Below are 13,816 nucleotides of genomic sequence, written 5' to 3' on the forward strand. Positions count from 1 at the left end.
CTGGAGGGAGATCTGACCGAACAAGAGCCATGGAACGATGATGTCCCATTAGACACCTGGCGCGGAGTTCATGTTGGGTACCCTCGTTCCAATACGTTATAAAAGAGTATGCATTCGTCCACCTTGAATATTATTCATGTTCTGGTTAAAAAAGGCCCTAATGATTTATGGTATACAACGTTTGACATGTTTGAATGAACGGAAATATATTTTTTCCCCTCGTTCATGACGAGAAGTCCGGCTGGCTTACATCATGTGCTAACGAGACGGAGATTTTTGGACATAAATGATGAGCTTTTTTGAACAAAACTACATTCGTTATGGACCTGTGATACCTGGAAGTGACATCTGATGAAGAGAATCAAAGGTAATGGATTATTTACATAGTATTTTCGATTTTAGATCTCCCCAACATGACGTCTAGTCTGTATCGCAACGCGTATTTTTCTGGGCGCAGTGCTCAGATTATTGCAAAGTGTGATTTCCCAGTAAGGTTATTTTTAAATCTGGCAAGTTGATTGCGTTCAAGAGATGTAAATCTATAATTCTTTAAATGACAATATAATATTTTACCAATGTTTTCTAATTTTAATTATTTAATTTGTGGTGTTGACTTGACTGCCGGTTATTGGAGGGAAACGATTTCCTCAACATCAATGCCATAGTAAAACGCTGTTTTTGGATATAAATATGAACTTGATAGAACTAAAAATGCATGCATTTCCTAGGAGTGTCATCTGATGGAGATTGTAAAAGGTTAGTGCATCATTTTAGCTGGTTTTATGGTTTTGGTGACCCTGTCTTTGACTTGACAAAACATTACACACAACTCTTGTAAATGTACTGTCCTAACATACTCTAAATTTATGCTTTCGCCGTAAAACCTTTTTGAAATCGTAAAACGTGGTTAGATTAAGGAGATGTTTATCTTTCAAATGGTGTAAAATAGTTGTATTTTTGAAAAATTTGAATTTTGACATTTATTTGGATTCAAATTTGCCGCTCTTGAAATGCACCTGCTGTTGATGGAGTGCACCACGGGTGGCACGCTAGCGTCCCACCTAGCCCCAAGAGGTTAACAGATGTGCCTTGTTAAAAATGAATTTGTGGAATTTCTTTCCTTAATCCGTTTGAGCCAATCTGTTGTGTTGTGACAAGGTAGGGGTGGTATACAGAAGATAGCCCTATTTGGTTAAAGACCGAGTCCATATTATGTCAAGAACTGCTCAAATAAGCAAAGAGAAACGACAGTCCATCATTACTTTAAGACATCAAGGTCAGTCAATCCGGAAAATTTCAAGTAATTTTAACCTCTATGGGCTAGGTGGGACGCTTGCCGTGGCGCGTTATTCAAATACCTCAAAAATACAAAAACTTAAATTTTTCAAACATATGACTATTTTACACCATTTTAAAGACAAGGCTCTCGTTAATCTAACCACACTGTCCGATTTCAAAAAGGCTTTACAACGAAAGCAAAACATTAGATTATGTCAGCAGAGTACCCAGCCAGAAATAATCAGACACCCTTTTTTCAAGCTAGCATATAATGTCACATAAACCCAAACCACAGCTAAATGTAGCACTAACCTTTGATGATCTTCATCAGATGACAACCCTAGGACATTATGTTATACAATACATGCATGTTTTGTTCAATCAAGTTCATATTTATATCAAAAACCAGATTTTTACATTAGCATGTGACTAGCATGTGACTAGCATTCCCACCGAACACTGCCGGTGAATTTACTAAATTACTCACGATAAACGTTCACAAAAAGCATAACAATTTTTTAAAGAATAATAGATACAGAACTCCTCTATGCACTCGATATGTCCGATTTTAAAATAGCTTTTCGGTGAAAGCACATTTTGCAATATTCTCAGTAGATTGCCCGGCATCACAGGGCTAGCTATTTAGACACCCAGCAAGTTTAGAACTCACCAAAGTCAGATTTACTATAAGAAAAATGTTATTACCTTTGCTGTCTTCGTCAGACTGCACTCCCAGGACTTCTTCTTCAATAACAAATGTTGGTTTGGTCCCAAATAATCCATTGTTATATCCAAATAGCGGCGTTTTGTTCGTGCGTTCAAGACACTATCCGAAAGGGTAAATAAGGGTGACGAGCATGACGCAATTCGTGACAAATAAATTCTAAATATTCCATTACCGTACTTCGAAGCATGTCAACCGCTGTTTAAAATCAATTTTTATGCAATTTTTCTCATAAAAAAGCGATAATATTCCGACCGGGAATCTGCGTTTAGGTAAACAGACGAAAGAAAATAAAGCATGGGGTCGACTCGGGCACGCGCCTAAGCCCATAGTACTCTGATCGGCCACTTGCCAAACGCGATAATGTGTTTCAGCCAGAGGCTGCCTCGATATCGTTCAGCTTTTTCCTGGGCTCTGAGAGCCTATGGGAGCCGTAGGAAGTGTCACGTTATAGCAAAGATCCTCAGTCTTCAATAAAAAGAGCCAAGATGAAACACAACTTGTCAGACAGGCCACTTCCTGCATGGAATCTTCTCAGGTTTTGGCCTGCCATATGAGTTCTGTTATACTCACAGACACCATTCAAACAGTTTTAGAAACTTTAGGATGTTTTCTACCCAAAGCCAATAATTATATGCATATTCTAGTTACTGGGCAGGAGTAGTAACCAGATTAAATCGGGTAAATTTTTTATCCGGCCGTGTCAATACTGCCCCCTAGCCCTAACAGGTTAAAGTTTCTTCAAGTGCAGTTGCAAAAACCATCAAGCGCTATGAGGAAACTGGCTCTCATGAGGACCGCCACAGGAAAGAAAGACCCAGAGTTACCTCTGCTGCAGAGGACAAGTTTATTAGAGTTACTAGACATGCACCTCAGATTGCAGCCCAAATAAATGCTTCACAGAGTTTAAGTAACAGACACATCTCAGCATCAACTGTTTAGAGGAGACTGCGTGAATCAGGCCTTCATGGTCGAATTGCTGCAAAGAAACCACTACTAAAGGACACCAATAAGAAGAAGAGACTTGCTTGGGCCAAGAAACACAAGCAATGGACATTAGACTGGTGGAAATCTGTCCTTTGGTCTGATGAGTCCAAATTGGAGATTTTTGGTTCCAGCCGCGGTGTCTTTGTGAGACGCAGAGTAGGTGAACGGATGATCTCCGCATGTGTGGTTCCCACCGTGAAGCATGGAGGAGGAGGTGTGATGGTGTGGGGGTGCTTTGCTGGTGACACTGTCAGTGATTTATTTACAATTCAAGGCAGACTTAATCAGCATTGCTACCACAGCATTCTGCAGCGATACGCCATCCCATCTGGTTATCCCATCTGGTTTGCGCTATCATTTGTTTTTCAACAGGACAATGACCCAACACACCTCCAGGCTGTGTAAGGGCTATTTGAGAAGGAGAGATATGGAGTGCTGCATCAGATTACTTGGCTTCCACAATCACCCGACCTAAACCCAATTGAGATGGTTTGGGATAAATTGGACCATAGAGTGAAGAAAAAGCAGCCAACAAGTGCTCAGCATATGTGGGAACTCCTTCAAGACTGCTGGAAAAGCTTCCTCATGAAGCTGGTTGAGAGAATGCCAAGAGTGTGCAAAGCTGTCATCAATGCAAAGGGTGACTACTTTGAAAAATATGAAACATATTTAGATTTTTTTGGTTACTACATGATTCCATATGTGTTATTTCATAGTTTTGATGTCTTCACTATTATTCTACAACAATGTAGAAAATAATAAAGATAAAGAAAAACCCTTGAATGAGTAGGTGTGTCCAAACGTTTGACTGGTACTGTATATTTGTAATTAAATTCATGATTCAAATGAATCATTCACATGTATTATACTGTAGATGTAAAGTATTAATATGTATATTTAACTAATATATAACTTTGTAATGCTTATTGTGTGAGTTTATCATAGAGAATATTGTTATGTTGATTTTGCCAACCCTTTCCATCAATCTGCTTCTTTGTAGCGTTGGCTCGTACCCACCTGCTTTAATGCATAGCCATGCACATTATTTGGTACTTGTTGTTGCATCAAGTGCATAAGTAAATGAATAATCAATTCAATTTAAGAATTCGAAAAAAACAGTTGGTTCATTGTTCAGTTTTTGATTTCAGTTCAAAACCTAGAATAGATCCTTTAGTTGAGGCATTCAAAACATTAAAATGAATAGTGAACCAACGTTCTGAAACTTAAAAGATAAGTGATAATTTGGTCCCACTGGAAAACACAGAATGCACATTAAGTCACACGTCATTTCACGCACACCTGTGCACTAGGCTCACCAGCTTTCTATATATGTGTATGTAAGAGTGTGTTCAATTGAGTTTGTGTGTGTGTGTGCTTGTACGCGTGTATGCACACGTGTGTAGGAACACTGTGTGTGTATGTCTGGAGTGGTACCTGTCTGTTTCACGCTGCTGTCCGTTGTGATAGACTTGGCTCTCCCCTTGGCATCCTTTCATGTCTCCTCCTCCCTGACTGTCAGTCTGCTTTATCAGCACCATCTCGTAACTAAAACCCCTGGCTCTGGCTCTGCCCTGCAGGCCTACCTGGGACTCATGGAATTGTTAGAAGCCCGTGGGAAATATGACGAGTTCTGTGTGCCCATGGTCATGGTGCCAGCCACTGTCTCCAACAATGTGCCGGGTTCAGACCTCAGCATTGGCGCTGACACAGCTCTGAACGCCATCACTGATGTAAGCGAGGCTGGGGAAAAAAAGAGATAGCCATACCTACTTCCTGGTAGGCTCAGCCAATCACATAAAGGGGCAACGCTGACCTGGACCAACCCGCTCGGCCTTCCATTTACCAGCATCAGCCAATCAGCTATCACGATCAGCTATCCTGGCCAACATTTGCATTGATACAGTTGACAGGGCAAAAGGTTTTGGACCTGAATAGGAAAATGTTTTATTTTATTTACTGTACTAAATTTGACTGAATGTAACAATTGATTCAATAACACCGTTACTGCAATTAACAACCATGCAGTGAATGTTGGCAAAATATTTCCCTCAGTTTATAACTAACAGATAAACATTCATAACACATAGTTTGAATTTGAATAAACTTTATTGATCCCCAGAGGGGAAATTGGATGGCTGGTAAACCAAAGCCGAGTTGTCCCTAGCACTCCCAGGTAAGTGCGTAATGACATGGAGGCATGCTTTGACCGTACCTATGTGTCGTGGTGGCCACCATGTTTGCTCCAGCCTGCCCCTTGACTGTGTGTGTACCTACCTCATTAACAAAGACCAACGGTCAACAACGTTCAGGCTTTACACTGCTTAGTGTTTAATAGAATGCTCTTTTACCCTCTAAAGTGCACAAACTAACATGCTGTAGTTGTTAAGTTGTGGTAGCTAAGTAGTTAGTTAGCTGTTGAAGCTCTAGCTGACTGCTAACTGCTAACATCACATTGATACTACGTGTGTGCTATTGCTAAATTTGCATACATTTTTTTTTAGAACGATCCCTTAGTAAGTGTTTTGTGTAAAGATTACAGCAAAATGGTGAACAGTTCTTTTTTTTTTTAGCACACGGTTAAATACTTTAGTGAGTGTTCATGCACCAGAATCTAGTCCAGTTCATTTTTTACAAAGGTCCTTGTAAAAGAGTTACTGTACAAGAGTCCTCTTTAAAGGATTGTATACAGCAGTTATGCACAACATCACAAAGTTGTTGCATGCAGTCCAAACAGCATGTTGTGAAACAACAAGGCAGTGGTCCAGTCTGGGCTAGAAGTTGACCGACATCTCTTCCTCCTTCATCTCCGTCCCCCCCCCCCCCCTCTGTCATCATCCTCATCCTCTGTTTGCGGACTTGACCAGTGCTTGTCCTGCCACCTGTGTGCCCCGCCTCCAGCCACCCTTCCGATTGGCTGAGGTACAGTAGGCAGTGTCACCAGCTGCATTGAGCTGCGAAACCCAAACAGACCTCTCTCTGCCTCTCCATCAGAGGAATCCCTTCTTCTTTCAACCCTCCAACCTCTCCACCCCCTCCTCTGTCCTCCCTACCTCCTCTCCCAGCTCTGTACCTTATCCTTTTCCTCCATCCTTCCCTCTCTCTTTCCTCCCTCCGTTCTCCGCCCCTCCCCCCTCTGCCAATGGGAAGCCATAGCTGCTATCACACGGAAAGAGCCCGGAATAGCAGGGTACACTCGATCAGTGTCTCCGAGAGGTGTGTTCGATCGTCTCTCAGTCAGAAGTCTCCCTCCTGGTTGTCTAATGCGTGTTGTACTACTGCCTACTGCTTCAGGCGCTTGAGTGTCTTCTGCAGCTGTATGAGGCTCGGTCCAACTATGAGGAGTTTTGCATCCCCATGTGTATGCTGCCTGCCACCATTAGTAACAATGTGCCTGGCACTGACCTTAGTATTGGGGCAGACACAGCCCTCAATTCCATCGTGGAGGTAAGGAACAACCCCCCCCACTAAGATCACACTACTATGATGATTTATCGATTGAAATCTCTCTTCCAGATGTTTTACCTCTGTTATAAACTATCACAACATTTAGATGTGCAATGTTTAGACAGTATCACACATACTGCATGTAATGTAACATGTTTACCACTAAACAGTATATCATTTTTTAGCCTTCTACAGGTCTCCAGTCTTTTGGTGAATAGAACATTTTAGAATGAATGGGCCTATGTGTGCTTAGTATAGCAAGCAAGCCGTGTCGTGGTATCATAACCACTCAAAGACCTGTGGCAGTACCAGAATACTTTATGGTTGTCTTCTATGAGTAGGGCGGAGTAACGCTACGATGAGGGATGTACTATCACGAAGCCTGGGTTGACTTATTCACTTCAGATGTGTAAATATAGCGTGGTCGTGAACAATCCAGGAATTCTCAACTTATTATGTATGAACAGAATGAGAAAGAAAGTTAGTTCGCATGTTTTGAACACCCTCTGTTGTGGCAGTAGTCTGCCTGGAATGGTGTGTTTGTTCATTTGATCTCCCGACTAATGCTGTAGGCGTCTGTCTAACTCTGTGAGTGTGTTTGTGTGTGTCAGACATGCGACCGCATCAAGCAGTCTGCCAGCGGGACCAAGCGGCGTGTGTTCATCATTGAGACCATGGGAGGGTACTGTGGTTACCTAGCCAGTGTCGGGGGGTTGGCTGCTGGAGCGGACGCTGCCTACATCTACGAAGAACCCTTTGACATCAGGGACCTTCAGGTGAGACAAACGCACACTTAAACAAACAGAAATATATGTGCAAGTTAGTTCAGAACAACCTCTCCCAAACCTTCAACTTGAACCCTCATAGCGGTCTCATAACCATGACATACTGTAAATGGAATATGTCCTAAGCAGTTATAACAGCTAACGTCAGGTTATGACCATCTGCCTTTGCAGAGACTGTTGTTTAGGTGAGATACTTAAGCTGCTCTATTTGGCTAGCAGTACAGTATTATAGTAGACCATGTGTAAGTGGAACAGAATGGATTTGTGCCCAATATAGATCAATGTGTTTAAGGTGCAGTTATGCTTTTTGCTGGTCAAGAGAAGGAACACTGACTCGTAGCATGTTTTCTTTCAGTCCAACGTTGAGCATCTGACAGAGAAGATGAAGGGAGCCATTCAAAGAGGATTGGTCCTCAGGTAACGCAGTGCACTAACTCACTGGATGTGTCCCAATATCTCCTTTTCGGTGAAGGCAAGAGAAAAGTGTACACTTTGGGAGAAAGGAGAGATAATTGGGACGTATCCACTCACTCACCATCTCATTCAATCCCTCTCTCTCTCACTCCCTCACTCACTCCCTCATTCTCATTTTGGTGTGGCAGAAATGAAAACAGCAACGAGAACTACACGACAGACTTCATCTACCAGCTGTACTCTGAGGAAGGGAGGGGAGTGTTCGACTGCAGGAAGAATGTACTAGGACACATGCAGCAGGTAGGTAACCGTAGAATACTCTGTGGTTGCGTCCAAAACGGATCCCTATTTCCTATATAGTGCACTACTTTTGAGAAAAGGAGAATATAGTGACAGCTGTTGTGATTGTTTTGAAAGGGAGGGGCACCATCTCCTTTCGACCGCAACTTTGGGACAAAGATCTCGGCCAAAGCCATGCTATGGCTCACCAAGAAAATGAACGAGACCTTCAGACAAGGTACAGTAGTAAAGACTGTAGTCATGCCAGTAGACTCCTAGTGTCCTCAGAGAAGATTGTGATTGTGATGCAGCACCTTTACCTGGATCTGTCATGGAGTCCTTCAATAACTTTTTGGGGTGTTTTAGGTAGTTTTGTTCACAATGCATCCATCACACAGCAGATTTCAAATTCCCTCCGGTTTCATTTGCGTATTTGTTATTTAATATAATGTGTAAGGGCTATGTTGAACACTTTGCATGATGAAATTGCAAGTAACTATTCCATAATATATGAAAGTGACAATTGCGCTTATACTGCACTATAAGTGCATACCACATCATGTAAATGTTTTAATATTACTTATTTACTAAGTAAATAAATAGTAAAATAAGTACTGTACTAGTTTCTTGATTAAGGCTAACGTTAAAACATTACATTCTTCTTTGTTTTTTGTCTATTTGTTGTGCACATGGATGACATAAGATGAAGGTAAATTACTTTATTAATTGACTCCGGCTCCATGACCATCTATTTCATTAGATCTAGTTCCATGCCCCTTTACCCATCATGCCCTTGTAGTGTTACATGTCTCAAATAGAGTTTAGTTGGTGTTTGTAGCAGTTGCAGTTGGAGTGTCAGATATTATATTTTGATATAATATCTGGTTCTGTGTATTTTTCTTTGTTCACGGTTTGCTCTTATTCAGCACACTGTTGCAAGACTCCTAGATGTTTCAGTCTGTCAAACTGAAATTAGAACAGTATTCCCCTTTCCCATTCAAACATTATCCTAGATCCATGTAGACAGTATAGTGACATTCCGATTGTAGGAAGTTGACTCACCAACTATTACCATAATCATTTACTGGAAACTTAGACCATAACCGTGAAGTGGCATATAAACCATGGATGAGTGTGTGACTGCTGACTGTTGTTGTTTTGTAGGGAGAGTGTTTGCCAACACAGAAGACACGTGCTGTCTGTTGGGGATGCGTCGCAGGGCCCTGGTCTTCCAGCCCGTCGTACAGCTGAAGGATGAAACTGACTTTGTGTAGGTTACTTTACCTCTGACAGCTTTTGTCACTCTACAGCACCCCCTGACAGTAACACCTACACCTGAAGTCCCACTTGAAATGCCCCTTATGCGTTTTTACATGAACATCTAAAATAATCCCAGTGTAGTTCTGTAGTTACAGTTGAAGTCGAAAGTTTACATACACTTAAGTTGTAGTCATTGAAACTCGTTTTCGAACCACTCCACAAATGTCTTGTTAACAAACTATAGTTTTGGCAAGTCGGTTAGGACATCTACTTTGTGCATGACACAAGTAGTTTTTCCAACAATTGTTTACAGACAGATTATTTCACTTATAATTCACTGTATCACAATTCCAGTGGGTCAGAAGTTTACATACACTAAGTTGACTATGCATTTGAACAGCTTGGAAAATTCCAGAAAATGATGTCATGGCTTTAGAAGCTTCTGATAGGCTAATTGACATCATTTGAGTCAATTGGAGGTGTACCCGTGGATGTATTTCAAAGCCTACCTTCAAACTCAGTGCCTCTTTGCTTGACATCATGGGAAAATCTAAAGAAATCAGCCAAGACCTCAGAAAAATAATTGTAGACCTCCACAAGTCTGGTTAATCCTTGGGAGTAATTTCCAAAAGCCTGAAGGTACCACGTTCATCTGTACAAACAATAGTACGCAAGTGTAAACACCATGGGACCACGCAGCCGTCATACCGCTCAGGAAGGAGACATTTTCTGTCTCCTAGAGATGAACGTTCTTTGGTGCGAAAAGTGCAAATCAATCTCAGAACAACAGCAAAGGACCTTGTGAAGATGCTGGAGGAAACAGGTACAAAAGTATCTATATCCACAGTAAAACGAGTCCTATATCGACATCACCTGAAAGGCCGCTCAGCAAGGAGGAAGCCACTGCTCCAAAACCGCCATAAAAAAGCTAGACTACTGTTTGCAACTGCACATGGGGACAAAGATCTTACCTTTTGAAGAAATGTCCTCTGGGCGGATGAAACAAAAATAGAACTGTTTGGCCATAATTACAATTGTTATGTTTGGAGGAAAAAGGGGGAGGCTTGCAAGCCGAAGAACATCATCCCAACCGTGAAGCACGGGGGTGGCAGCATCATGTGGTGGGAGTGCTTTGCTGCAGGAGGGACTGGTGCACTTCACAAAATAGATGGCATCACGAGGAAGGAAAATGATGTGGATATATTTAAGCAACATCTCAAGACATCAGTCAGGAAGTTAAAGCTTGGTCACAAATGGGTCTTCCAAATGTACAATGACCCCAAGCATACTTCCAACAAAGGACAACAAAGTCAAGGTATTGGAGTAGCCATCACAAAGCCCTGACCTCAATCCTATAGAAAATGTGTGGGCAGAACTGAAAAAGCATGTGCGAGCAAGGAGGCCTACAAACCTGACTCAGTTACACCAGCTCTGTCAGGAGAGATTGAAGCTTGTAGAAGGCTACCTGAAACGTTTGACCCAAGTTAAACAATTTAAAGGCAGTGCTACCAAGTACTAATTGAGTGTATGTGAACTTCTGACCCACTGGGAATGTGATGAAAGAAATAAAAGCTGAAATAAATCATTCTCTCTACTATTATTGTGACATTTCACATTCTTCAAATAAAGTGGTGATCCTAGCTGACCTAAGACAGGGAATTTTTACTAGGATTAAATGTCAGGAATTGTGAAAAACCGAGTTTAAATGTATTTGGCTAAGGTGTATGTAAACTTTTGACTTCAACTGTACAATCTCTCCCTCTCTGTCTGTCCCCCTGCAGCCACAGGATCCCTAAGGAACAGTGGTGGCTGAAGCTCCGCCCCCTGATGAAGATCCTGGCCAAGTACAAGACCAGCTATGACGTGTCTGACTCTGGCCAGCTGGAGCACGTGGTCCGCAACATCAGGCCCAAGGAGTCGGACACCTCCGGTGCCATGTGAGCATCTGTTGTCATAGGTCTGTCTGATTGTCTCCTTTAGAACAGGGGGCTGTCTGCGTAAAAGAGTACCAACTAGCAACAACCAATAGCAGCGTAAGAGTCCTCTGTTGGTCAGTCATCAGTCACTTTGTTTATTTTTCTGTCTGTCTTTCATTCGTCCCCATTGTAAAAGTCCCTCCTTTTTTGTTTTATTTACAAACCTGCGTATACAGTAGGACTAGGAATGTCTGTCTGTCACCATTGAGAGCTCTCCAGCCTAACTCCAGTGCTTCTGTCTGTTCTCACACTGACCCGCCTGCTCCAACAACCCATACCCCCTCAGACCACTGGCAATTTCTATTTCTGTGCGACAACTCAGTCGTCGTGTCTGTCCCCTGCCCTGTCAGTCACTGAGGCTGTGTTGTCAATCAGTGACCCTTTGTGTTGAACTGTACTTTCTCCTTCCTCCTCTGACACCCTGATGTCTGTCCCCAAGACTAACCAGTCTGAGAATAGGTAACACCATACGGTAGTTCTGCCAGTGTTAAGTTACTGGCCATATTTACGTACCTGTAAGACTGAATGAAATACAATGCTGATATTGGCTGTGGGTTTCACATCACAAATGTTTTTTGTTTTTACTTCACGTTAATTTGCTTGAAACATGGATATATTATACAACTACTATTTAGACACTACTTAAAGTAGGAGTCAAATGTAATGCACTGTTCATTTAAATGTGTAAGGCCAATATTCCCCACACAATAAACATTATTAAACATGAAAATACAAAGGAACTGAAGTTGTTGCATTTGTTGTATTAATGGTCACATACTTGTGTATTTACTCAAACATACTAAAAAGTAATTTTAAAAGCCTTATGCAATGGTTTTCATTATACCTTCCTGGGCCTGTATTCATATAGTATCTCAAAGTAGGAGTGCTGATCTAGGATCAGGTTCTCCTTGTTCATGTAATCTATTCATTATTATCTAAAAGACAAAACTGATCCTAGATTAGAACTCCTACTCTGAGACTCTTTATGAATAAGGCCCTGGTGATGAATCGGTAAGATCCCATATGCATTACATGTGTCATTGGGTACATTGGTTTTATTTTCTTTGCCACCTGATGGCAGCAAAGTACTGTCTCTGTTCACTATAATATTACCTGCAGTGTAGCCGAGGCTACATTTTCCAACTAGGCGTTTTCCAACAAGCTCCCTACAATTTCTACCTATTCCATTCAGAACCATTTCAGAGCATGGGCTCTTGTAAAAAATAAATCATAAAAAAAAGACATATGAAAGCGTGTGCCTGAATTTGTGTGCCCGCATAGCCACCATAATAATGAATTTATCTTTTAATTTAAAGGGAATTTCAATTTCCCTGAGGTGTATTAAATGTGAATACATGTAATAGGGTTCTTTTTTTCACACCTAAATGGATTTGCTTTGCTAATCATAAGCAGTTATGTGAGCGTGTATGCAAAGGGCTAAGACCACTGCAAAGTGACAGTCAGCAACACGAAATATGAATTCTACTCATAAAAGTTACCCATAACCACCATCTTTATTCCCTTGGGAATCAGCTTTAACTCAAACTAATATGATGCATTAAACTACAGTATAAGTCACTCATGCTTTCTTAGAAAAGCGTTCTCTTTTTCATCATCGTATTGTTTTCCTCACCTTCAGTGAGCAGGGCTCGGGGTGGAGGGAGGTATTATTCTCCCATTGCTTCTCTGACCCTCCCACAGCACGAAATTAGCAACTCCAATAATTTGAGTTGATTTAAGAATGCAGAGGGAGAGCCTGTGGGGTCATATGCACATAGGTAATCAATAGTCATTACCTTTCATTTCTCCCCTTTTTCTGTTGTAAAATCACACACACACACACACACACACACACACACACACACACACACACACACACCTGATCTCATCGGGCTGATTAAAGGTTGCAAATGAAGGGTCCTCTCTCTTGTTATGTATCAAAGCCGCAACTTTGTCTTCATTTAATGTTGCATTCTCTTTAACCAAGGGCCCAATTACAAGATGAGACACTGAATCACTGAAATGGACTGCTATGTTGACCTTTACTAGATTAAAGCATGTTCTCCTCTTTAAGTTCATACACTTGAATTTAAGGGATAATGAAGAATATTGGCAGAAAATTCTTCTAGCTGTAAATGGTGAATAAAGTCTACCCACCATGGGGCTAAAATAGATTACTTTGAGAGGTATTGTGATTACAAGAGTAACGACAGCCAATAAATCTTTGCTTGTTATTAAAAAAACTATATTTTCCTTTCAGGTAAATCATGTATACGTAACATGGGAAAGATTAATATTTAAAAATACTAGCATAGCTAAGACATTGCAGCACAAATATCTGCCCCATGAAGGAAAATGCATATTGCCTATAGCTGTAGCTGTGGAAATGGATTGTAAATACGAGTACAATTCCTCCGTTCTCTGGATCCTTGCAGGATTGGAATAGGGATACTACTGTGATGCAGGTTGATTTAGAACTACACAGCTCTCGTTCTCAGACCCAGTTGAAAGATATATTGAACATGTTGCAAAGCACAGAGAAGTGTAGTGTTGGCTTAGGCAGGTGCAGTGAGTTGAACCTCATTTTAGTATTTTTACAATTTACTGAATGAGCGGATACTGGAGACTGGTCACTGGTCATCACACTTGGCTATTAGGGCTTCCATGAG

The 13,816-nt window shown here is 41.3% G+C and overlaps 1 protein-coding gene across 7 annotated transcripts in view; it reads left to right on the forward strand.

The window, feature by feature from the left end:
* Nucleotides 1-11,887, forward strand: part of pfkpa (phosphofructokinase, platelet a) — a 36,692-nt gene extending 24,805 nt beyond the window's left edge. For 2 of the 7 annotated variants that reach the window (XM_014157460.2, XM_045702136.1), the window contains exons 16-23: nt 4,567-4,719; nt 7,045-7,209; nt 7,574-7,635; nt 7,821-7,932; nt 8,050-8,149; nt 8,615-8,620; nt 9,076-9,181; nt 10,953-11,887. In XM_014157460.2, coding sequence (XP_014012935.1) covers nt 4,567-4,719; nt 7,045-7,209; nt 7,574-7,635; nt 7,821-7,932; nt 8,050-8,149; nt 8,615-8,620; nt 9,076-9,181; nt 10,953-11,112 — 864 coding nt within the window. In that variant the 3' untranslated portion in view covers nt 11,113-11,887. Of the gene's footprint in view, nt 1-4,566; nt 4,720-6,280; nt 6,434-7,044; nt 7,210-7,573; nt 7,636-7,820; nt 7,933-8,049; nt 8,150-8,614; nt 8,621-9,075; nt 9,182-10,952 lie in introns of all 7 variants that reach the window. The other 5 variants (XM_014157463.2, XM_014157466.2, XM_014157462.2 and 2 more) reach the window with 3 other exon arrangements.
* The last annotated feature ends 1,929 nt before the right edge of the window (nt 11,888-13,816 follow it).

The sequence above is a fragment of the Salmo salar genome, chromosome ssa19, assembly GCF_905237065.1.
Source record: "Salmo salar chromosome ssa19, Ssal_v3.1, whole genome shotgun sequence".
Classification (NCBI taxonomy): Eukaryota; Metazoa; Chordata; class Actinopteri; order Salmoniformes; family Salmonidae; genus Salmo; species Salmo salar.